Source organism: Fukomys damarensis, unplaced genomic scaffold, assembly GCF_012274545.1.
Source record: "Fukomys damarensis isolate Sample0158 unplaced genomic scaffold, DMR_v1.0_HiC HiC_scaffold_14, whole genome shotgun sequence".
Taxonomy (NCBI): Eukaryota; Metazoa; Chordata; class Mammalia; order Rodentia; family Bathyergidae; genus Fukomys; species Fukomys damarensis.
The window spans coordinates 35,882,161-35,909,362 of NW_022900926.1; the positions used below are offsets into that span (position 1 = coordinate 35,882,161).

Genomic DNA, 27,202 nt, shown 5'->3' on the forward strand with positions numbered 1-27,202 from the left:
CTGCTCTTCTCTCCAAAATAAAAACTGATGCATGTTTGTGGTTTTATTTCCATGCCATCTAAATATTATATATCCAAATAATTTTTAGATTGGAATGGCTTCCCGGTTTGCTCATGGGATAGTCATGTTTTCCTTTTGCTCTTTTTTTTTCTTTGTTTATTCCTCACTTCAATGTCACAGGTGGTGCTGGTGTGCTCTATTTTGGACATAGAAGAGTGAATTTTGTATTCTTGCTGTGTCTCATGACTATAAACTAGGAAACACACAAAATACATTTTCTTTGATTTTTTTGTTTCAGAGAAGTCTTGCCATTTCAGAGTAGGGAAGGACTATCCAAGTAATAAATAGGAAGTATCGGTTGAGTATCTATGATGTATCACTCCTCTCTGTGCTGGAGATTCACACATAGAGATTGTGGTGAATTCCTTGCTCTCACAATTCCTCCTATCTAGATGTGAAACACACTAAAAGCAGAGATGTGGCGCTAAGCCATGATAGGTGCAATGAAGATATATTTTATTGGTATACTTTAAGGTATATTTTTGTGAAGGTAGTGTAGAATGTAAGTTGACTTGGACTCCCATAACAAAATACCACAGCCCGAGTGGCTTAAACAACTTATTTTTATTTCTCATATTTCTAGAAGCTGGGAAGTTTAAGATCAAGGTGCTGATGACGATGACATAGGTTTTATTTTGCAGACTTCCTTCGTGGCTGTAGGTGGCTTCCATCTTGATTTGTGCTCACATGACCTGTGTGTGTGTGTGTGTGTGTGTGTGTGTGTGTGTGTGTGTGTGTGTGTGTAAAACACAGAGAGAGAGAGACAGACAGGGAGAAAGAGAGGGAGAGAAACACACACATACAGAGAGAGAGAGGGGTATCACTTCTTACAAGCATACTAATCCTGCCAAACCAGGGTGCCACTCTAATGATTTTATTGAACTTTAATGAAAATTCAGCCTTCAACATGAATTTGAACTGAACACATTCATTCAGATCACAGCAGGCAGGGTAAAGGGATAAAGTGTGAGTGCAGTTGATGCCAGGTGGATTGGAGGTGAGAACTGTTTTCTAAAGATCAATGACCAAAGCCTTTCTGATAACATAATCTTTGAGCAGAGACCAGATGAAAGGTAGGTCAGATGGGTAATTGGGAGGAATGTTTCAGGCAATGGAGTAATAAGCACTAGCATCTCAAAGGGGAAGCAGGTTTGGTGTGTCTGAAGAGCAGCCAGCCAGGCAGGTGTGAAATCTTTCAGAACAGTGGCAGGAGGTAAGGGCAGAGAGATTTGGGCCTGATTTAATTCATGGTAACAGTCAGCTTTATCAATCTCCATGCCCATATTATGGCAAATATTTTGTATACTTTTCTCTCAAAGTAATGTTCACTGGAAATGTAACCTACATTTATAAATATATTTAGGACAAGATGAGAGGTTTAATGTTGATAGTTATTTAAAACATACCCACGTAAAAGATGACAAATGTGTGTCATTTCTTAAGGAATCTTTAATGACTTGCTTTCCTCACCTGCTTTGAGGGAAACATTCTTACTGTACTTATCAATATATTTTAAACTATTTATGTAAATAGATAAAGATACAAACAGTTGAAATTTTCTGACAAAGTAAAGTCTGAGTTCATGACATTTTCCTGAGTTAATTTCTTTGCAGAGTGTTCAGAAATATGCTAGTAAACCAATTATTGTGTTCATTAAATATGCACTTTTCCTCATAGCTGTGCATACTCCAAAAGAATGAGAGTAACATTTTTTTTCTCTTTTTTTAGGCCATGGAGAAGCTGCACATTTTCTGTATCAGTGGGGGGGGCATAAATCAGATGACATTTTGAAGGGAATTTTAGGGAAGATAAATGAAATTTCCTACAACACCTAAAAGAAAATTAAAGGTTAGAGAAAATGACCTTGTGAGAAAAAGTTAAATATGCTTGTATGGGGAACAATGCTTTGGACAGAGAGTCTGTGGTTTCTGAGGTCCTACAGACACCTTGCAGGGGGTAAACATGTGACCTAGACTTAGAATGACCAAGGATAGAGAGGAGAGTATATAACAGCTGCCCATAAAAAAATAGATGGAGACATGTAGACATTTCTGGTCTGTTCTATCATTGCTTAATATGCTAGATTTAAAGTATTTTATAATACCCATGTGCCTGGGATATCCTGGGCATTATTAGTCATGAGGAAGATGACATGATTTCTACAGGGATTCACATCCTTCTATTTGTAAATATGTTTTGGAAGTTTATCCCTATGTTTATTCAAAATTTGTAAATGATAATTGATGGACCATTTTTCTCATAGTTGAGTTTTAAATTTTCTCACTCAGTACTTAGTTAACATCAGAGTTTGATGTTTAAAATTTTAAATAATTTTGCCCTGTATTTAGTTAACATCTACCTGGTAGCTAGAATTGAAAAAAAATCTGCTTCATGAATGGACAATAGACAAACCCAAATTCAAGTCCATTAGACAAAGTTTCCATCTATCTTTTTCCCTTATCTATCCACCATGATGTGTAGGATCGTATTTCATACTGGTAACTAGATTCAATTTTTAATGTACTTTCGCAATTAAAGATGGTTTAATTGGCATTTTCTTCTCTGCTGTGATTTTATATTTTAAAGCTAGAGTACTAGGTTTTATTTGAAGAAATAAATATAAGGAGATATATTACACACTGACTCTGCTGTAGCTTGTATCCACTCACTGTGGCCTCTGGTCAAAATGTGCACTCATTTAGTTAGGTGCCAGCTTTTGTGTCTTAGAGTGTCAGGTGGCCAGAGCCCAGGTACAGAGCAGGACAATCTTTCTTAAAGAGAAAATGGGAAGGGTGGTTCTGAACTTTGCTTTTACAGTTTCCCCTTCAAGACTAACAGGGTTACTTCTGTTTACTGCCCTGTACAAAACTAAGCTAAAGTCAGTTACTTGCTGACAAGGTGTCCTGTTCACCATGGCCTTTAGTGACGCTGATATACAAAAGCAGATTAAACACATAATGGTTTTCATTGACCAAGAAGCCAGTGAGAAAGCACAAGAAACAAATGCAAAGGCAGAAGAAGAGCTCAACAAGAACGGTCGTCTTGTACAGACCCAAAGCCTGCAGATTGTGGAGTACTATGGGAAGAAGGAAAAGCAGATTGAGCAGCAGAAGAATCAAGTGAGGCTGAAAGTCCTCAGAGCAAGAGATGAGCTTGTCACTAACCTCTAACTGAAGCAAAGCAGAGGCTCAACAAGGTGGTAAAAGATACGACCAGGAACCAACTTGTGATGGAAGGACTGGTGCTCCAGGGTTTGTACCAGTTGTCGGAGTGCCAAATGATTGTGCACCGCAGGAATTTCCCCTTGGTAAAGGCTGCGGTGCAAAAAGCAATCCCTATATACAATATTGCCACCAACAAAGATGTTGATGTTCAAATTGATCAGGAGGCCTACCTGCCTGAGGACATAGCTGATGGAGTTGAGATCTGTAATGGGGATGTTAAAATAAAAGTTTCCAACACTCTGGAAAAGCGGCTGGATCTCATAGCCCACCAGAAGTTCAGGAGCCTTGTTCAGTACAAATACAAAAAGGAAGTTTTTGGACTAAGCCTTGAGCAGGTGGAGTTCATCCTCTGCATTATGTCTGAAGAAGTAAGATTGACTGTGTATCTTCCTCTCAGCTGTTCTAATACTGTCCGACATTTACCCATCATGCCCTTTTGTAGCTGATGTCCTTGGCCCCCTCATAGCATGGGAGAAGCTCACTTAGTGTGAGCAGGACCCACCCTGGCTCATCTGGATCCTGCATCTCCCGTGGCAGGGCTCCCTAGTGCCTCTCCCCTCCACCCTTGTAGCTGTTCAGAGAGTGATGTGCACGCTGTTGCTGCCCTTTAGTTGTAAATCACATGTGGGGCCTGCACTCCTCCCAGCAGAAGGAGCTGCAGCCTTACCTGTTTGGGCCTCGTTTTCCTCATCTGTAAATGTGATTCAAAATCTTAACCATGAAGATTCTTCATTTATTAAAGCAAAAGGTTTATGTGGAAAAATAAAAGACAAAAAGGGTTAATCGTGCTCCACTGGAAGAAAGGGGAGAAGGTTGGTGAGGAGTGGGTGGCCCATTCAGCACACCTCCCCATGGTGAGAGTCAGCAGGGCGTTCCTGTCCTAATGAAGAAGAAATCTTCCTGCCTGTGATTTACTTAGGCTCTGCTGAGAAGTAATGAAATTATGAGGTCACTCAGCGTTAGTCAGACTCAAAGAAGGACACAATATAACAAATGGATTCTTTTTAGCAGGAATACAGTGACTTCTCCTTGACCGAAGAATTACCTATGGAAGGCACAAAATTTTACTTCACAGAAATTGGATCCTGATGAACCGAGAAGATATTCTGAGTGCTGAGGATTTTGCCTTGAGGACATCATTCCAGTTCGAGCAGATTTTGGATGGATCAGTTGTACCAGATGCAATTTTTTGGCTTGATCATTAGATTTTATATTACTGCAGAGGTAAATAAAATCAAAATCATTTTAGAAGAAGCTTTTTAGACTTTAGCATTTTTGTCAAGAGTAATCTTCTTTTACTAAACATAAACTTAAATCACTGTGAAATATAAAGAAGCAATATTAACTTCTGGTGACTTCTGATATACGACTAAAAACCCTCCATTCCATTTTTTTTTCTCATTGAGTTTATTGGTACATTTTAGGTGTACAGTATAGTTACATTCATTATTGGGTTCTTGTATCTTTACAGGACAGATCTTTGTTCTCAGTTTTGCCCCTTGTCCCTGCCCTCCCTTCACCCCCTCCTCCCCTCCCTATTACCAATCCATTTCACTTTTTAAAAGTGACCATATTAAGATTAGGAGCGAAAAAGCTGTAATGCATTAAAGATTTTTGTGTCCTTTCATTTTTCTTATCAATTATAGTGTTGACCAACCTACTTAGCTCAAGTTCGGAGCTTATTTCCCCCCTTGAATCTGCCATTTCTCATTGCTATGTTCCATGGTCAAAGGTTCTATTCTTTTAAACTCAAAGAGGAAAAAGGAGGCATCTTTGTATAGTAGAAAAACATAAGGACCGAAGTCATTAGAGAAGGAAAGGAGACGTGTAAGAGTGTTCCTGGCCTCTGCCAAGCATTCTTCCAGCAGCTTCCTCACTCAGATGTGCCTGAATCTTAGAAGTGGGGATTGCCACTATTGAAGGCTGTGGGTGTTCATTGATTTGTTCAGGGCTAGGGTAGGTATGAGGATCCAAACCCAAGTACATCCTATACTGGAATGAATGTTTCACATACTTAAATAATTCTCAGGGCCTGAGCTCTGTGTGATAAGCCTCTTGGCATTTATATAAAGTAGCAATGACTACCAACACCAGATTATCATCAAAATTAAAAGGACACCATGTGTATGAATGCTCTAAAATCTATAATGACAAAAAATGGAGATGACGTATTGTGATATATAACTGAAAATTCAGAATGATTCTAAAACTGATGAAGAAATAATACCTGTGTCCACATTGTGGTAAAATTCACCAGAGCCATCTTAACAAATTACGTAATGTCACACTTTATCTGAAAAATATTGCAAAAAGATATACATATCTTGAAGAGAATACAGAATCAAGAAGAAAAAAGCTTCAGTATCAATTATGATGTACTGGTTGACCACTGGAAACCATTGCATACCTAGGTATGGCTTTTCATCGGTGGGACACATAGCTGTAGCATAGGAAAATATTACTGTGAAAATTTAGCAAGAGGAGAGGCTTGATACTGAATGTTGTTAAATATAAGATATTTTTCTAGGTACTAACAGGGAAATATTTGTACTTACTAGTTTTCTAAAAGGGGAGAAGTACAGGAAAACATATACTTTTTTAAAAATTAAGTTTATTGGTACATTTGAGGTATGCATTATGATCATATTAATTATTGAGGATTTGTATCTGTACATGATATATCTTGGTTCTTGTTTTTTCCTATTCCCCTGACCTCTCTTCCAGCCCTCCACCCCTCCCTATCTATGTAAATGTTATTTCCTTTCTTTCTTCTTTTTTCATTTTTTTCTTTCCGCTCTTTTCTTTCTCCTACCCTGCTTCTTAGTTCCCCTTCTCCTTTGAACATTTTCTTCCTATTTCACAGTATCTATTATACATTTTGGTCCTCATTTACACTTTCATTTTCTCACACCAGAGAAACAATTCACTATTCACACGTGTGTCCTATTAATTTCACTTAAGAGTGTGGCCTCTTTTGCCCTTTGAAAATGTATCCCTTCATTCATACAAGTAATCAGATACCACCAGCTATTTCTGGCTCGTAATCCATTTGCAAATTGCCTGGCTACCACTCACCTTGCTTCATCCTTGCCTACACATTTGTCAGCCGTCAGAACCACCTACAATGGCTTCTACTCAGAATAGCACAATTACTAACAAATCCCCTTACAGGGAAAATAAATGTGTGAAGTCAGGTGACACCCTTCCTTTTGCCTTCGCCCTCCCCATCGCTGGGGCCCAGTTGGCACCAAGTATCATGCTGTCCAGATGGTGTGCTCTTCTCTGCTCCTGCTTGAGCATTTTCTCTGCCAAGGAATTGAGTGCCAGTTTTCCAGTGAGAATCTGCTTGCAGAAAGAGACATGCCTGGGTTATGTCACCTCCCTTGTAGTCTACACACAAATGGTGCCGTGATGAGTCAAGCACTAGGGATCAAGAAGCAAGAGGAGGTAGGCAGAGATGGGGCTTGTATGATAAAGGAAATTGTTGGAGAAATGAAATGCACTCACTTGTGTGAACTTTGGCAAGTTATTTCAGCTCTCTAGACTTCTGTTGTCTCACCTCTAAAATGCAGATATTGGACTGGATGATATCCTATTCTTCCTCATCTTTTAACAAGTACTCTTGTGAGCACTTGGTGTATATTGCAATGGGAGGATGCATTCGAGTGAGATCATTGTGTTGAAAACATCCTACATTAAAGTAATGATTTTAGGATAGTCAGTCAGCAATCTGGGGAGGAATAAATAAGTTTCAGATAAGTGTGGGAGGTAGCTTCTTTATAGCAAAACTAGGTCTGCCTGATGACACATTTAAGTGAGATCCTAAATTCAGTCTCATGTTTTTCAATGTTGAGAAGCATTTTGTAGGCAAGTGAAACTTTTTTGAGATGTAGACAATTAGTATGGTGTTCTTGCTGCAAGGAAGGATGATTTACTGGATTTGTACCATAATTTAGGTCTCAGAGACATAAAAGTGAACAATTTGGATCCTAATACTCATAGTACAAATAGCGTAATAACCCATACTGGCAGAATACAATCAACAAGTCCATAAGAGCACCAAAGTATTGCTGCGTGCCCTTCAAACATTTTTGCTGAAGTGGAGACCATTCTGAGGAAGAGGATCTGGCTTCCTCTGTTTTTTTAACTCTAGCTGTCAAGGCAGCTGTGGAAGTACTGCTCACGGACAACTGCTCAGAATCTGGGGCTAACCAAGGTCTGAAGATTCCAGGGAGAAACGAGTCTGCAGGAGTATCCTAGGCCTCTGGTTATTGGTCCAACTCCATGCAACGCTTTAAATATTCCTCTGTAGGTTCCATTATCTACTACCTAGAAATGTAGAACTCAAGAAGAATCCTTGAGATGAAAAAATATTGCTTCTCTCATATTGAGCTTACTCATAACCATATTATGAGTCACTCTTCCATCAATATGTTTTAATAACTGTGTTGAATGTATAGTTCGAATATAAAATAACACTGAATATTTTGTCCTTATCCATCCAGCTTTTCTTCACACTTAAAATTTTCAGCTTGGTAGAGTGTGTATGGGTGGAGCCTGACAGAGAAACACTGCTTTCTTCTCTTTGAATATTCAAGAGTTCCGTCTATGATTATGTATTAAAATGGACAGTGGTTCTTTGTTTCTTATAATTTCCATTTCATACACAACTACTTTCCCTTGTGACATATATTTTAGTGTACACAAGAATAACTCAGGACACAAGGGTCACATAAAGCTTAGAGCTGTGGAACTTCATGTACTTACTGGCCATGGAGTCACCTGCAAGGGGTGTGTCTTAGTCCATTTTTTGTTTCTGTAACAGAATAACACATACTGGGCAATTTATAAAGAAGTTTATATGCTCCTGATCCTGGAGCCTAGAAAGTCTAAGGGGTTGACACCAGCATCTTCTTGGCATCTGGTGAGGTGTTTTTGCCAAGTCTCAAAGTGGCAGAATGCATCGCATGGTGGAGGGAATAGAACATATACAGAAGAGGTTGCTTTTAAAACAAAGCTACTCTCCAATAACTAACCCACTCCCGTGAGATCTACCTCATTTTACTCTTGAGAGAATGGCCTTAATCCATTCATGAGAGTGGGATCCTTATAAACTAAAAACCTTCCCTGGGACCCCCCCTCCTAACACTGCTGCATTGGGAATTATGGTTTCAACATAAAACTTTTGGGGGACACATTCAAACCATATCAGGCTTCCATAGTGAGATACCATAGATCAGATGGCTTAAACAACAGAAATTTATTTTCTTGCGATTCAAGTGGCTGGAAGTCCAAGACCAAGGTTCTGGCTGATTTGGTTTCAGGTGAAGGCTCTCTTTCTGGCTTGCAGACAGTAGTCTTGTAATTATGTCCCCATATGGCTTTTTCTTAGTGTGTGCTCATGGAGAGAGAGGAAAAATTAGTACTCTGGTGTTTCTTTAATAAGCATGCTAATTTTATTACCTGACTATTACATAAGAGCTCCACTGCTATGGCCTCATTTAACCACAGTCACTTTCTTAGGGGCCCCATATCCAAATACAACCCCAGTTAAGGTTAGGACTTCAGCATACTAATTTTGAGGGGACATGAACCATTAGTTCATAACATGAAGCATATATCTGAGGAGAACAATAGAGCAGTATTAAAGGTGGTAAAATTTAACGGCAAAGAGTACAACCTTTGGAGTCTTTCATGTGTCCCTTATATTTATGATTATATCACTGTGTGAAGTTAGGCAAGTTCATTTGAAAGTCATTTCGTAAATTATTTTAGTATCTACTGGGTTCCGTGCTTGTAGCTAGCCATAAAATTATAAATACGGCCAGGGATTTAGCTCAGCGGCACTGTGCCTGCCTTGCAAGCACAAAGTCCTGAATTCTATCCCCGGTACCCACAACCAAAAGAGAAAGTTGTAAATATGGCATAAATAAGGGTTGCTGTCCATGTAAATCCTTAGAGTAGTTGATGGAACATGGAAAGTGTTTGATAAATGCTGGTTAGCTTCCAAAATCTTCCTGGAAGTGAGTCATCTTAAAATGGAACTCTTCTGCAACAAACACTGTGCAGAATTTACAGGCTTAATAGCTGTCTCTAAGGTTTCTAAATATCCATATATGAAGGGCAGAAGCCTGATTCATCCAAATGACAAGGGAAATATATCTCGATCTAAGTAGAGACTAGAAAACCCATTATACACTGATTGGTGGGGCTTAGCCAGTACAGACGATGCCGTAGAATTGGTCTCTTATGGCTTCTGGAAGTTAGCCATTATCTCTGAAATTCTTCTGGGTAAGAAGTGTGTCATATGGGAGTCTTCTATTGAGGATTCTGTATGAATTTACCTGTTTATTTTATGACATCTCTTCCACTCTGGAGTGATATAGATTTCCTGTCTTCACTCAATAAGCAAATGCATATGTGCTCATGTGAATACACTCTTGTAGACTTATTCACACACACGTGTGTGGTGCATACGCATGCATGCATGTACTCAAATGCATGTCCTTTTTACAATTCATAGTGAGAATTTGGAGGTATAGCATTGAGGGCACAAATATTAAGATACATTTTGTTGTTTTTTTTTTTAAAGATACATTTTGTTTTATTCCAAGGGGAAAATGATTTATCAGTGTCTTTTGGTTTACAATCACAGATAATATTAATTCTTTATTGATTTTAAAATGAATTTATTATCTGAACATCTAAAGGCATCTCAAAAGCTGTCTCTAGAACCTTCAATAATAACTCAGGTACAACTACTGATGGAGAATAATGTCAATCTCTTAAAATATTTTCAACCTACTAATTAATTATGGTAGCATCAGAATGCTGCAGGAAAAGCCATAAGCTGAGTCAGGAGGTCAAGACCAGTGTTCAGTCTACCTTGAACCAGTAAGAACCATGAGAAAACCACTGGCCAATGTCCCTAGAGGCAGACTTAGTGTTCTACTTTAATTAATCTCTCTGGAACTTAGCATTCTTATTTGTGAAGTGAAGGTACTGAAGCAGATGGCCATAAGTGCTCTTTCTAAATGATACTTAAAAATAGCCAAACTAAAATTCCATGGACACTAGGGCTGGGGATTTAGCTCAGTGGTGCTGTGCCTGCCTCACAAGCACAAGGTCCTGAGTTTGAGCCCTGGTACCCCCCCAAAAAAAATTCACAATGTGCTCAACGCTTTCTATGCATTATTTTATTTAATCTTCTTCGTGACTATCTTAGTCCACTTTGTGTTGCTTTGGCAGAATACATGAAATGGGATAATTTATAAAGAAAAGAATGTAAGGGCTGGGGATTTGATTCAATGGTTCTGCTGCCTGCCTTGTAAGCGCAAGGGCTCCAGTCTGATCCCCGGTACCAAAAATAAAGAAGAAAAAAGAAAAGAAACAAATGTAGTTCTTATAGTTTGGAATGCTGGGAAGTCCAAGATCAAAGGATCACACCTGGTGAGGGCCTTGTTGCTACATCATAGCATGGGAGAGGGCATCACATGGTGAGAGAACAGAAATGAACAAGTTCAGATCTCCGCTCCTCTTCTAATGACACAAATGCTATGTTGAAGGCCCCCTCCTCATGATTTCATCTACATCAAGTTAATTCTCAAAAGCCCCCACCTCCACAAAACCATAATAAAAGATGAATTTGAGGAAAGCATAGCCACACCATAGTAGAGAACCCTGTTATTCACATTGTCTTCATTCCACACATGAGGACACTGAAGCTTAGAGAAGCTAAGAACATTTCCCTGACATGTCACAGTCTGTAAGTGGCAGCTATCTCCAGACTACCTTTATGGATATATGTTTATAATACATAATATTTGTATTTCTTTTGGAAAATGTATGTATATATATATGTATATATATATGTATATGTATATATATGTATATATACATATACATATATGTGTGTGTATGAGATGTGACTAAAAATACAGATGGTATTTAGATTTTTTTTTATTTATTAAAGTAAGAGACACAATAATCTCAAAATAATCTCTCTCTTTGAATATAGTTGTCCCATTATTTTTGCCACTTTTTGAAGCAGTTTGTAGTCCTCTTTCATGTCTTTTGTTGCATTGTGATGACTGCCTTGATGTCCTGTGTTCATTCAAAGTATTTACCTTTCATGGTCATTTTCACTTTGGGGAAGATCAAGGAGTCACACAATGCCACATTCAGTAAACAAGGTGGCTAAGTACACATCATAATTTTTTATAAACCTAGATGACATTGAGCGGGCGGCACTCATTGTATTTTTATAATGACTTATAAAGACATTCATCACACCTTGTATATAATACCTTAATAATTTTTTAATTCTCATTTCTCCTTCCCAAGATTCCATTCCCCAGCTCCAAAACATTTACCTTCCTGTTTCTTATCACCTCTCTTTTCTGTTCTTTAAATTATTTACATTTTGAGTTTCTCATATAAGAGAAACTATGCAGTATTTAAAGTTCTGTGTCTGGTTTATTAAATATAATATTATGGTCTCAAAGTCCATATATTGTCCTACAAGTAATTCAAATTTATCCTTCTTTATGGCTAAGTAATATTTCATTGTGCATATATACATTTTCTTTATCCATTCATCTGCTGATGGGCACCTATAATGTTTTCATAATTTGGCTATTGTGAATTGCCCTACTAGAAACATGGGTTTGCAAGTATCACTATAGTATGCTGACTTTGACTCTTTTTTGGGTTTTTTTTTTTTTGTGCCAGGGATTGAACTTGGGTCCTTGCGCTTGCAAGGCAGGCCACCGAACCGCTGAGCTAAATCCCCGGCCCTGACTTTGACTCTTGTTAGAATACACCCAGGAGAGGTATAGCTTGGTCAAATGGAATTTTTATTTTTAATTTTGAGGATTCCTTTCCCTCACATCTTTACATTTGTTGTTTTTGAGTCCTTGATGATAGCCAAAGATGCTGAACTTTTTTCATATATTTATTGGCCATTTATATTTTTTCTTTTGGGAAGTGTCTATTCATTTCACTTGCACATTTTTTGAATGGATCTTTTGTTTTGGGGATCTAATACTTTACATATTCTAGGTATTAGTCCTCTATCAGAGAAGTAGCTAGAAAAAATTTTACCATTCTGTTTGTTGTCTCTTCAACTCGTTGTTTGTTTCCTTTGCTGTGCAGAGGCTTTTAGTTTGATATAATACCATTTGTTGAATTGTGTTATTATTTCTCATGTATTTGGGTTCCTATTCAGGACGTCCTTACCTATGACTACATTTTCAAGCATTTTACCAAATTCAATATTCTGTTTTTATTTCTAGGTCATTGACCTATTTTGATTTGATTTTAGTACAGGGTGAGAGATATGGGTATGGATTCATTCTTTTGTATGTGAATAATAAATAATCCAAGTGTCATTTGTTAAGTGACAAATGTAAACTCTTTTCTCTAGAGTTTATTTTTAGCCCCTTTGTAAAATATCAGATGGCTAATGGTACATAAGACATTTTTTCCAGTTTTCTCTTTTATTCCATGGTTCCTCATTGTGTATTCTATCAGATCACAATGGAATGAAGCAAGAAATCCACAGCAAACAAAACAAAACAAAATAAAAAAACACATAAATACATGGAGATTAACTAGTACACTCTTGAATAATGAATGTGCCACAGAAAAAAATCAGGAAGGAAATTAAAAAGTACCTGGAATCCAATAACAATGGCAATACTATACACCAAAACCTGTGGCTCACAATGAAAAGAGTTCTAAAAAAGAGGGGAAAGCTAATATGGGAAAAGAAAAAAATATGGGAAAATGAAAAAATGGAAATGAAGTGTTTGTAAATGGGGAGAGGGGGAGGGGCGAAGGGAGGGCAGGGACAAGGGGAAAAAATGAGAACCAAGACCTGTCATGTAAAGGTACAACATCCCAATAATGAATGTAATTGTACTGTATACCTAAAATGTACCAATAAACTCAATGAGGAAAAAAAATGTGTTCTATAAAAAGAGTTTATAGCTGTGAATACTTATATTAGAAAAGCAGAGTGATCCAAAACAAATAGCCTAGTGGTCCTAGAAAGGTCGTAGAAAAGCAGTAAAATCCAAATCCAAAATTTATCGAAAGAAAGAGATTATAAAGAACACAGAAATCAATGAAATTGAGACTAAAAAAGTAAGCCAAAAGATCAGTAAGTAAAAAATTGGTTCTTGATAGATAAAGAAGATTGATAAACTCTTAACTAAATTTACCAACATAAGGACAGAAGAGATCCATATCAATGCAATTATAAGTCAAAAAGTTGAAATAACAATATGCACAACTGAAATAAAAAGGATTCCAAGAAACAATTTCAAAACCTCATATTGCAACAAATTGGAAAATGCAGAAGAAATGGATAAATCCCTAGACATGTATGACTTGCAAAAATCGAATCAAGAAGACATAAAAACTCTGAGTGGACCAATAAATGGCAATGGAAATGAGGCAGTAATAAAAATTCCATAACTAAGAAAATCTCAGAACTTGATGGATTCACCACTAAATTTTATCAGAATTTCAGAGGAAAACTAATGCCAATACTTCATAAACTTTTCCATGAAACTGAAAGGGAAGAAAACTGCCAAACTTATTCACTGAAGCCAGAATTGCCCTGGTATGAATGGGATGCAAGGGTGTTCAACATAGGTAAATTATTAAATGCAATACACATAAACAAATAAAAGTAAGGGTGAAATCACATGATCATCTCAATAGGTGCAGAAAAATCCTTTGACAAAATTCAACATCCATTCATAATAAAGTCCTGATGAAAATAAGTACAGCAGGACCTTATCTCAAATTGATGCAAGTCATTTATGACAAACCCACAGCCAACATTGTAGTAAATGGGGAAAAACTGAAAATAGTCCCCCTAAGATCAAAAACTACATACCAAAACCTGTAGGACACAATGAAAACAATTCTAAGAAGGAAGTTTATAGCTGTGAATATCTACATTAGAAAAACAGAGTGATCCAAATAAATCTCACCACTCCTGTTTATTGTAGTACTTAAAACATTAGTTGAAGCAATCACTAAAAGAAATAAAAGGTATATGTATACGAAACAAGAAGTCAAATATCTTTATTTGTAGATGATACTCTCCTCTACATAGAAGGCCCAAAAAACTCCAAAAGAAGACCTTAGAGTTAATGTTACAAATTCAGCAATTGGTACAAAACCAGCACAAAAAAATCAGTAGCATTTTTGTATATCAGTGATGAACCTACCAAGAAAGAAATCAGGAAAACAATCCCATTCATGGTAACTTTAAAAAATGAAATACATAAGAATCAACCTAATCAAGATCCCTTTAAAGAAAACTACAGTACTCTGAAGAAAGAGAGTGAAGAGAACTTCTGACAGCGCAAAGGAACAACATCCCCTGTTCCTGGAAAGGCAGAATAACATTGTCAAAATGGCCATATTACCAAAAATGATTCGTGGATTTAATGCAATTCCAATGAAAATGCCAATAGCATTCTTCCCAGAACTGGAAAAAAAGTCTTAAAATATATGTTGAACCAAAAGAGACTCGGAATACCCAAAGCAATCCTAAACAAAAAGGCAAGTAGGAGGCATTACAATCCCTGATTTCAAGTTACACTATGAAGCTGTGGTAAGAAAAACAGCACAGCCTCCAGGCCTGTTCAGTCAGAATTCATACAGGGCTGGGGATTTAGCTCAGTGGTTCCACCTCCTGCCTGGTAAGCTCAAGGTCTCAAGTTTGATCCATGGTACCCATGCAAAAAACCTCATATGCATACCCATACAAGTTATAATTTTACATATAGATGCGTGGTGACAGCCTGAATTCATGTTGCTATTCCCGAATGCAATCTCACACAAGCCACCCTCTTTCGCTTTTCTCTTGTACTCCCTTCTATAAGCAAGAAGCCTGACTTCCATTATCCTTAAAATAGTCATTTATTGAAAATTAGAATACACAGAAGATGGTTTCATACTTTGCCATCCCATCCCCCACCACTGCAAAAAGCAAACCAAATAACTACAGCTCAATATTTTTGTAGTCATTCTTTTTTTTTCTAGTTCTGGGGATGAAACTCAGAACCTTGCACTTGCTAGGCAGTTGGTGGCAGGCAGCACCACTGAGCTAAATCCTCAACCCAAGAGCTCAATATTTTTTTAAGAAATGGAGTCTCAATTGGGCATAGTGGCACATGCCTGTAATCCCAGCACTCGGGGAGCTGAGTCAGGAGGATTGAAAATTTGAGCCCAGCCTGGGTAACTTGGTGAGACCTTGTCTCAAAATTAAACAAACAAATCCCCAAATCTTGCCATATTGCCCATGTTGGCCTTAAACTTGAGTTTAAGCCTGGACTGCAGGTCTGCCACTGTGACTACCTTCAGTTATCTTTTTTTTTTTTTCCTCTTTTCCGTCCTCCTCCTATCTCTATTTCCCATTTTCTTCATGATAAAATTTATATACAATAGAATAAAATAGAGAAGTCACACATACATATCTTAATGGCTTTTGAATCATACATGGCACATGTGTAATATTTCCATCACTTTAAAATTATCACATGCCTATTAATTTTCCTTGTCTGAAGCAAATAATTTTATTTCTTTCACCAGAGATTATAAATGCAATTCTGCTTGTTCTGCTCAGCATGATTTTAGAATTCATTCGTGTATATCAGCAGTTTATTTTTGTGAGCAGTATTCCCTGGTATGAACACACCACTGTTTATTACACGGTCTCCTATTGATGGACACATGAGATGTTTCTAGGTTTGCACTGCTAGGAAAGACATTTATATGCTTATCCTTTTTATTATTATTGTAAAAGTGGGCCGGGGATTTAGCTCAGTGGTGTTGCAAACTGCCTTGCAAAAGCAAGGTCCTGAGTTCAATCCCAGGTACCAAAAAGAAAAAAAAAAGACCTTGAGATTCTTATTGAATAAGTTCTTTATATATTTTATATACAAATCCTCTATTAAATATGTGTACTGTATTATAAATATTTTCTTCATTTGCACCTCACTTATTAACTATTTTTGTGGAGCTTTTGATGAGAAGTTTTCCTTTCTTTTTTGAGATAGGATGTTGCTATGTAGTTCAGACTGGCCTTGAACTCATGGTGATCCTTTTGTTTCAGTTTTCCAAGTGCTGGGAGTATAGGCATACGGCCCCACACCCGGCAAACCTTTGTTTTTAGATCCATTATTATCTTCAGTTCATTTCTATATATGGCGGGGGGTAGGAGGTTGAGAATTTTCTTTTCTATGTGAGTAACCTGTTGTTCTAGCACCATTTACTGAAAAGGCTCTACTTTCTCCATTTCATTGTGTTGGAGCCTTTGCTGGAAATCACTGCAAGTGTGTTTCTGAACTCTGTTTTGGTTGTCAAACCTTTGCCAAAGCTACCTGTATTAATTAGCTCAGCTTTATAGTGTTAAAATTAGATAAGGTAAGTCCTTTTATCTTTTGCCTTTTCCAAACTGTTTTGGCTGTTCTGAGTCCTTTTTCGAAATATATTTTAGAATCAACTTGCAAGTTTAAGAAAAAGCCTGTAGCCACCATGTTTGCTCTTGTATGGGAGCCCACCCTCATGTTGTAGGGTATATTTCTTTTCCTACTTTTACTTGGTTGAAACTCATTCTGCACAGCCTATTTCTTTTCCTGCAATAAATCAAACTTTGCTACCATTAAAAAAATAAATAGACAAATTAAAAACAGTCCAGTACTGGCACAAAAATAGACAGGTGGCCTTTCTAATCATTATGTTATACTGTTCAATAAAAAATAGTCCCGTTTGTCCAGGCCTGGGTTTGGCTATGTAGGAGATATAATAATACATTAGCTAGAGTTTTCCTTACTCCTGTGCATTCATGTCAAATCTGGGAAGCATCTAAAGAATAAAAAATACAAATAAAAAATACTTGAAACAGGTTCTTTACTGTGTGCTTCTGTCTGAACAGCAATTTGTTAAAAGGAGAGATAAGTTTGGATATGAAATCTTCAAAATAAGTACGAGCTCAAAAGCAGCAGTCTTCAAACATGAATAGAATTTGAATAGACAAAGTATATTCATTAGGACAGTGATTCATAATGCAAAAATATCAATAGCTAGGCTTTGGTGAGTTGTAGAAGCCTGTGTTAAGAAATTAACTTGGAATGATATGGGATTGATTTAGGTATAAGAGGCCTGGAAAGGAATTACAGCTGAATTTTTAAGGAGAGAGATTATCTGAACAAGCATATGATCATGAATTTGGTCAACCAGTGAGTGCAGGAGAAAGACAGTACTAGGGGTTAAGCTTGTAGATTTTAGACTAAAGAACAGGAAGCAGGAAATGAGTTCACTCTTCAGTAATGACTGAAAGACACAAATAAACTCGGGGATAGTTTAGTTATATTGGATGCAACGAAAGGAAGTACCAGAGTTGACACAAATTTCTTTTTCTTTTTTTTTTTGCTAATTTTCCAATAAATATTAACATTGCTGTTCTTAAAAATGTTTTTCCGTAAATGACCACCATTAGCTATTCATTCCTTGTAGACTTCTTCCTCAATTTTTCTCATTGATTACCTTTAAAATTCACATGCCCTAGAGGAGTTAAAAATCTTTCTATAGTAAGTGCTTTCCTATCACGACTTAGTAGAAAGGTAACACAAGAAAATTGTTTTGGGAAGCTCTAGCATGCAAGAAAAGAGGCACCTATAGAACTTTTGGAACCCACTTAGTGGAAAGGGATATTTGAAGTGAGGATACTTAACAGTTAAAGGTGTGTGTGTGTGTGTGTGTGTGTGCATAAGCATGCAGAAATGCACACGTGTGTTGCTGTAATACAAATTCCCCTGTCTTTCTAAAACTTCTGTAAAATGTGCTATGCATACAGAAATTTGGGGAACATTCTTTTTTTTTTTTACTTTTTGTTTTTGATATAAATCGGGGGAAAGGCTTTATTTCTCATGTGAAAGGTATTGAAAAGTTTCTGCAGGCATTGAGCCAATTTGACACAATGGTTTGGAGCCAGGCAGGGAAATGAGAACCTACCTTCCCACCCTAAACACACACACCTAACCCCAGCTCTTCTTAACAGTTGGATTAGACTTCTCCAGAATGGGAACAGGAATTTTTCCCTAGAATGTGATGAATGTGTTACATATGGAACTGTAATCTAGAAGTGTAGAAAGTCAAGTCTATTAAAACAATCTAAATGAAGTATAATAGTTCTATTTTAGTATATGTGCTGCCAAAGCACTAGTAGAACAATTCTAATCCTGCGAGATTCATTCACAGTGGGATAATTAATATGTTTACTCAAATGATCTCTTATGCTCTTTGCAAAAGGCCTTTTAGTACTTTCAGTTTGAGGAATTTGGAATAAAGATCATTTCTTCTAGAGCATTTTCCACAGGTTTATAGGGAAGTATGTATTTGCAGTTAATATTTATTGAATATCAGTTCAAATTAAGACATTGCACTTGGTTCTGTGCGAAGACACAAAAGAATTGTGGTCTTTTCCCTTGAAATCTAGTGTTTACTTCAGACATAAAATAATCCTTTTCTATTGACAGAGAAGGCATTAGCATGAAATCTCAGAGTTGGAAAGGAAGTTACCACTTCCTTCTCAAATCTGAAATGTTTTTGTTTACCAAGAGGATATGTTCCATCAATATCCTTCAATTTATGTTTTTAGCTGGGGATTTAGCTTAGTGGTACTGCTGCCTGCCTTGCAAGCACGAGGACCCAAGTTTGATCCCCTGTACCAAAAAAAAAAAAAAAAGTTTTTAACTTGAGTCTGAGCATTGAAGGAATTCTAGAAATATCAAAGTCAATAGTAATTGTAATGATTAGAACTTGGAATATATATGTTGGGAAGAAAGAAGGAAAAGAAAGAGGGCATAGAAGAACAGTTGTCACAAATAGAGATTTTAGGACTCTTTATATAATAAAATATTAAAACCTTTTCAGCTCATTTAAAAAGCTGGAAAAATTACTGTATCAAATCAAATTTGGATTCTCAAATACTGAGTTTTATTTTCACGTTTCATCTGTAAATATGTTTTCCATGCCCATTGGTTCAAACAACACCTTTGTTACAAGGCAACTGAATGCTTTAATTCACAGGATTAAAGTATCAAAGTTGGCATAAGATTAAGTTTGTCTAATTGCTTCTCGGTCTTTTGGCTAAGATCAAGTGAAGATTAAATTTGTCTAATCTAACCATCATCCCTATGAATTTTTTATTCATTTTAAGCCTTCAGGAAAGAGAGTTTTGTTTCTTCAGCGGCAGTCCAAGTTATCATTGGAATATATAGATTGTGAAAAAAATTTTTAATTGAGTTGAAATCTGCCAGTCTGTAACTTGCATTTATTTATACCAACTGATAATTTAAAAACATAAACAGATCAGGAAACCCATTTTTACCATGTCGAACTAGCATACATTTTCCTCTTTCATCTCCTTTATGTCTCTGTTGCTCCAAACTAAAAATATTCATTTTCTTCCATTCTTCATGGGATATAATTTAACTTCACAGGATAAAACTTAACTTGTTTGACCATGAAAGAAAGAAAGAAAGAAAAGAAGCAAGGAAGGAAGGGAAAAGAAAATAAAAGAGTCATCCTCCATATATCCTTCTTCAAATCTCAATTTAGGGGTCATTCATTCATTCAAAAAACATTTACTGAGTATCTACCCACTCAGGACACAATGCTGGATACTGAGGATAGTGAACATCATGGAGTAAAATTGTTATCATCATTGAACTCATATCAAAGTGGTGAAGACAGAGGATATACACAACTAATAATATAAAGTAAGTTAGAGAGTTTGGGGGGAAAACCAGATGGAGAGCCAGAGAATCCAGCTGCTTAGTCCAAGAAGTTGGAAACCACAGAACAAGAGAGGATGCAACAGAACAAGGATGCAACATCAGTTCAAGACTGAAGATCCAGAAGCTTCCTGGAGACTTACAAGTGTGTCTGAGTTGAAAGGCTGAAGAAACTAGAGTCTGAGGTCCACAGATGACAAGTGGTAGTTGTAAAAGATGCGCCCATTCACACAGAACAGACCTTTTCACCGGCAGGTTGACTTCCTCTTTGGTCTTCCCCTTTCATTCTACCTGCCCTGCAAGCCTATTGGAATGGTGCCACCCACAGCCGGGTGGGGCTTCCCCCCTCAGCTTTCTGGCCTACATGCCAGCTGTCTCTGGAAACACCTCACAGATTCACCCAGAAGTGTGGTTTACTAATCTGCTATGTGTTGCTAATACAGTCAAGGTGACAATCACAATTAATGAATCATGGGGATATCTGAGAAGGAAGATTCCAGACAGATGAAACAGCAAGTTCAAAGGTCATGAAGTGAGAACAAGACTTGTGTTAAGGAAAACAAACAATAGCAAGGAAGCCAGTGTGCTGGGAAAGACCAAGCTAGAGGAGCGTTGGAAGGTGCAATCAATAGGACTTTTGTTATCACCTTGAGAGCAATGGAGAACTGAAGGAACTTTTGGAACAGAGGAATGACTTGATATTATTTTTAGCAAAAACATTCTGGTTGTCTGTGGTGATTAGACAAAAAGTGAGGCAGGTTGCCCGGTGAGGAGGTTATTGCAATAATATAGGCAACACTTAGCAGTGGTGTGTGGACTGGGGGTAGTGGTGGAATTGGTGAGAAAAAGTTGAATGCTGGATATACTCTGAAGTTAGAACGGACAAGATTTGCTGATGGATCAGAAGTGGGCTGTGAAAGAAAAAGTAGTGGCGAGGATAACACCAACTTTTTCAGCCTGCATCATGATTTACTGAGATGGAAAGGGCTGGATAAGGAGGATGTTAGTGGGTAATAATCAGAGGTTCAGCTTCAATCCTGTCAAGTTTGAGATGCCCATGACCATCCGTGTAGAGCTCTGGGTCAGAGATAAGCAGGCAGAAATTATTCTTAGCATAAGGATGGAATTTAAATTGAGGAGCATAGCTGATACTACCGCGAAAGACAGTGACATAAGTAGAAGAGTCAAAGGAGAACCCTGGTTGCTGGACCCTCACAGAATTGGGAAGACAGCCTCTTGTCCTACATTTTCACTTATACTAAAGCCTCCTGCTGATCACATTCATTTTTTTGGCAGCCCCATCAAACAGTAGACTCCTATTGAGGTTTCTGTTTCTGACTTGTCCACCCTCTCCTCTGAGTCTTTCTCCTATGTGAAAGTGCTAAATTTCATCCTCCTGCTCCTCCATCTTCTCCTACCTCATGTTGTATCTACTCTGCAGTGACTGATAAACCCCTACTAAAATTTGGTTTGGATGTTAAGACAGAAGATACCACTCACACACCAAGTTCTATTATTTATATGCTAGAGGTCTCTGAGGAGAGTAAGATAGGCTTCCTAAGCAGGTCTGAAATAGGCTTGAAAGGGTACAGAGGAGAACCTGGAATGGGATTTTCATTGTGGTCAGAGGTTGGAGCTGGAGGTTGGAGTGCCTGTGCTTTGTATGCGATTACCTAGTTTGAGTCTTCCACAGAAGCCCAAGAAAGATGCACTCAGGCTTTTATAGCAAGTTGCCTAGATGCGGGACCAAAGGGAAAGAATAAGAGCACCAAATTATATCAGTAGTCAAACATCAAAAAATGATTTCCAACTCCTATTTTTATGTCATTGATACTTTAGAATAGTCAGGATCATTGATTTACTACTACACTCAACCTCATTAAGGTCATGCAATTATCCCAGGACACCAAAATCTTGGGTTCTAATTCTATTGAATAGTACTTTTGGATTACTACCTAGGCATTCATCCTTGGAAAATGTCATGATTCAAAAATTTTAATGATTGATAAAAGCATTGACCATTACAAAGACAAAAGAAAAGCACTGTGGTAACCCCATTCAACTATTTCCTCTAGGTTGTCATAGTCCATTAATGCTCCTTTGAATATATCCCACTACTAATTCACCACATTCAACTAGCATCCAAGCCTTGTTATTCAAGTTAGCTCAGAAAAGGTCATGAGGTTCTGGTGTTCTAATTACCCACTAGGGAGACTATATTTAGCAAGAATGTGTATTTCAGAATAGACAAAAGAGAGGCTTTTGAATGTTCTCATCACAGATGATAAATATTGGAAGTGATGAAAATGTCAATCATGTTGTTTTGTTCATTACACAATATATATACATGTAACAAATATCATACTGTGCCATGTAAATATATATATTGTCAACTAAAAATATGCCATGAATACAACATGACCCTCTTCTAAGCCCAGATGATCTACCAGATAAATAAAACATCAGAAGAAGGAATGTGGTTATAGTTGCTTCACCTACTCGAAATGCTGCTGGGAAACAACCACAGTCACCTCCCTGTAGCTTTTTAAATTCAGTTTCATTTAATTCTGTACTCTTAATATACCCAGAAACCTCAGCTCACAGCAAATTATTTTCATCTTATGCTTTGTACATCATTGTAATCAAGAGATAGAAACTTATTTTGAGTAGATAAGTGCTGACCAATAAAGTCTGTGCCCTCACTGGGCTTCTCTTCCTGATAGTGCTTAGTTTGAGTTTTGGAGGCTGAACACCATTACTGTTACATCATCCTTCTCTGTTAGTTCAAAGTAATGGACTTCTCTCACTGTAAGTAAACCATGAGTTAATTTGGTATTTGAAAAAATTTGTTCTCAAATCTAAACCCATTGGGACATTAGTCTCTCTGACCTGAACCAAACTGACGCTATCACTTTCATATTCAGTATTAATTTGACAGCACTTTTTGACTATTTGCTATGTTCTTGGCACCATATTACTAAGCAGATGAATAAGAAAGACATGAATATTTTCAATTGTAGTTTTCTTTTGAAAATATCAGTAGATACATTTTTTTAGTTTTCTTGTTCCTTTCCTCCTCATTTTGTCATTTGCAATTACGCTTGAAATTTCATTTCTGAGAACATCATAACACTTTTGAGTCATAATCTCTTTAGAAGTCTCATGCTATAAATTATGCATATCTTTTCTCTAAACATTTTGCAGACATTCATATAATCATGATACAATCATGATGTCCAGTTTTCTTTTCCTTGGAAAAATAAAATTGAAGATAATATGATTGCTTTCTCTTAAAGGTCACAGTGATTTCCTTAATCATCAATACTTGTTGCCAGAATAGGTCCACAGTGGTTGTTTCCTCTGGCTGGTTCTTTCTCTTTTTAGAGATTAGAGGGTTATTAATGATATTCAAGAATTTATTGCAGAGTTGGCTTTTAGCCCAATAAAATGTTAGGCCAGTTCATGGATGGTTGCTTTTCTTTTTAACTGCTGATAAGAACAGGAGCCTTGTGTGTCTGCTTAACCACTAATTCAGGCACCCTGATGGACAGTCTGCAATGTGTAATGGCCTCTGATATCATCACTGCTCAGTGCTTTCTAGTGCACTCTGTCTCTAGGAAATGGAGATTTCTATCCAGATGTTAATCTTCTAGGCCTTTAGCACTACTGTGCTTCTCCTCTTAAAAATGTTTTGTTTGAATAAGACAAATCTTTGTATTTTGTTTTTCTAATTTAGAGAGTAATCACCTCACATCTTAGAGATTAATTGTTTTAATTTTTCATTCATTCAACCAGTATTTCTTGAATGTCTATATAAAAATAACAGTAATATTAAAGGTTATTGTGATTGAGCACCAGCTGTATGTTAGACACTTTCTCAAGCATTTTTACATGAAATAATGAATTTATCTATATAGTCTGAGCTACAGAGATATTAACAGAATTTTCCAAGGTAAAATTTTTAAGTGGAGTAAGGTGAAATACTCTGTACATGGGCCAACAATGGAAAAAATGGACCAGATTCCTTTTTTAGGAAATTTACATTTCAAGGGGGAAAGCAAATAATAAATAAGTACAGTACTTTCAGATGATGTGTGCTAGAAAGAAAAAAGAAGGTTTGGAATGTGATAGAGAGTGGCTAGAGAAGAAATATTTTTGTAAGATGGTCAAGAGAGGTTTCTTGGGGAAGTGACAGTTAATTTATATCATCCAGGGTACTCTCAGGAGCATGTAGCAGAAAGCTGACTACAAAATAATTTAAATAATATGGAAATTTTATCCTACATAGATAGACAGGCTCGTGGACTAATTAGTTCAGAGACTAAGATTATGAGGGAAAATAGGTTCTTTTGTGCCTGTCCTAGCATGTGGACAATATCCAGAACTTTTACACTTTCCATCCTCACTCACCTTAGTCCTTAGGCAAAAAAAAACAGAATTTCCTCATCCTTTTCTTTCTTATCAGCAAGATCTTTAAGCTCAGAAGACCTTATAGTATTTCTCATTGGCCAAAATTGTGTTATCTACATTACTATGGTTGGTCGATAGACTAAAGTCTTAGTCTAATTAAAATTCAGTTCTGGGAGCTTAGATTTGGGTTAATTTCTTAAGTATCAAAATAAAAACATTTGGATAAGAAATGACTAGTTCCTGTCATAAGCTCAGTAATGAAGAGGCAAGCATATGAAGATCCAGGGAAGAATATTCAAAAGAAATAAACAAGTGTAAATCCTCAAGAGTAGGTACCATCTGGGCATATTCATGGAGGTGACAGTCATGTGGCTGGAGCATAGTCCCATGGATCATGGACAGAGGATGAGAAGAAGTGACAGGTGAAACTTGTGTCACACTGGACTCAGTAGTGCCTGGGTTCAAATAACAGACCTGTGATTATATTTTTCATCCAACTTGGCATAAGTTACCTCACCTGTGTCTCAATTTCCTCACCTTTTAAATGTGTACAAATAACAACATATAACTTACAGAATTACTGAAACATGAAAAACAAGAGCAATTGGAATGGGGCCTGGATTACGGTGGGTGTATGCTTGAGGAACACTACTTATTGCAGCACTGACTTAGTGTTCAGGTCACATAGAGTCTTATAGGTATTTGGGTTTGATTTAAGTTAAATTACAAACCATTGGAGTGTTTTATGCAGGCAGTGATCTGACATTTAAAATTTTAAAGAGCAGTTTTTTCACACCATGTGTAGATCAGAGTTGGGGGAGGAGGAAAGAAGATGAATGATGGTTGGTAGGATTTTGCCTAAACCTAGGTTAGGTAGGTTTGACTTGGGTAAAATCTCTTGGAAGGGCAGTAGAGCCGACATAATTTGTAAACAGTATACTTGAGCTTTTCATGAAGAGAAATAAGGCATTCAAATGTTTGACTTCCAAAACCAAGGAAATGGTTATGCCCTTGAGTGAGATAAAGAAACTCAAATAAAGCTGTCAAAGGAGTCTATGGAACAAGAAGTTTAAGAACACTGCTTTAAAAGTCTGTCTGCAAATCTGGTTTTGCACATTTCTGAATAGAGCTTTTCTTTTATCCTTTCTATCTTCTTGGTAACTCACTTTCTCCCAATTTGCACATTTGATCTGATAATAGATAAAACAATTTGTGAAGACGATCTTTCTCAAACTGGTTTACCACAGAGCAGAAGTGAGAACATCATGAATTTAGCACTAGCTTATTGAATATGTCCCAAAGCTTTCAAAGCCCAGCTGTTCAAGTTTACTGAGTCTTTGCAAAAGTGATTTGTAGTTATTTTCATTTTTATTTTCTCTATGCTCTTCTTCCAGCTGCTGGGGCCTAATTTTTCTCATAGGCACAAAATAATTTTAATTTCATTTGTTCTGAGCCAAGGTATAAAGCAGACAGAATAGCCATTTGTTTAACCCTATTGCATTCCTTTAACATGACCCAGGGGGCCTTCGGGGTGGATGGACAGATACATGCTCCTCTCCACTTGTTACTTACAATGTTCTATGAGGACATAGTCTACACAGGCAGCCATCTTTGCACATCACATTGGTTTCTTTCTCACATGCTCTACTGAGGATCAGCAGCATGTTAAAAAGGGAGTTTGTAAGCCTTTTGCAAACAACACAAGTTTTATTGCATTTTGATGACAAGAACAAAAATAAAACCTTATTTTTTAAAAAAATTTTCCATTAAGTGTATTGGTACATTTTAGGTATGCACTGTGATCACAGTCATAATTGGAAATTTGTACCTGTACATGATTTATCTTGGTTCTTGTTTCTCCCCCATTCCCTTTCCCTCTCTTCCAGTGCCCCCCAACCCCTCCCTATTTACAAAATTATGTTTCTGTTTTTTCCCTTTTTTTCTCATTTTTTTCTTTCCTTTCTTTCCCTTCCTATGCCTCCCCTCTCTACTTCCCCTTCCCTTTTGGTCATTTTCTTCCTATTTTATATTATCTGTTATACATTTTGGTCTTCATTTACACTTTCAGTTTCTCATACCAGAGAAACTATTCAGTATTTACACGTGTCCTATTTATTTCACTTAAGAGAATGGCCTCAAGGTCCATCCATTTAGCTGTAAATGTCTCTACTTTCTCATGCTTTATGGCTGAGTAGTACTCCATTTTATAGAAAAATTACATCTTTCTCCAGTTACCAGTTGATGGCCATTTGGGTTGTTTTCAAGATTTAGCCATTAAAAACTGTGCCATTATAAACACGGGTATACATAAATTTCTGTGGTATGATTCTTTTAATTCTTTTGGGAAGATACCCAGCTAGGAAAAATGGGACCTCTAATCTTAGGTCTCTGAAGAATCTCCACAATGATTTCCACAGTGGTTGCACCAGACTACACGCCCACCAACAATGGAAAAGTGTTCCTTTCTCCCCACAACCCCTCCAGGATTTGTTGTCAGTTGATTTCTTGATAGCAGCCATTCTTTCTGGGGTGAGGTGGAATCTCCGCATTGTTTTCATTTACATCTCTTAAATGACCAATGATGTTGAACATTGTTTCATATGTTCATTTGCTGTTTCTACTTCCTTTTCTGAGAAATGTCTGTTCATTTCAGATGCCCATTTTTGGACTGGGTCTTTAAATTTGGGG

The 27,202-nt window shown here is 37.1% G+C and overlaps 1 protein-coding gene across 1 annotated transcript; it reads left to right on the plus strand.

The window, feature by feature from the left end:
* Nucleotides 1–2,972: 2,972 nt before the first annotated feature.
* Nucleotides 2,973–3,730, plus strand: LOC104873139 (V-type proton ATPase subunit E 1-like). Its single transcript, XM_033763166.1, is given in 2 exon segments — nucleotides 2,973–3,222; nucleotides 3,225–3,730. Coding segments are annotated over 2 exon segments (756 nt in total).
* The last annotated feature ends 23,472 nt before the right edge of the window (nucleotides 3,731–27,202 follow it).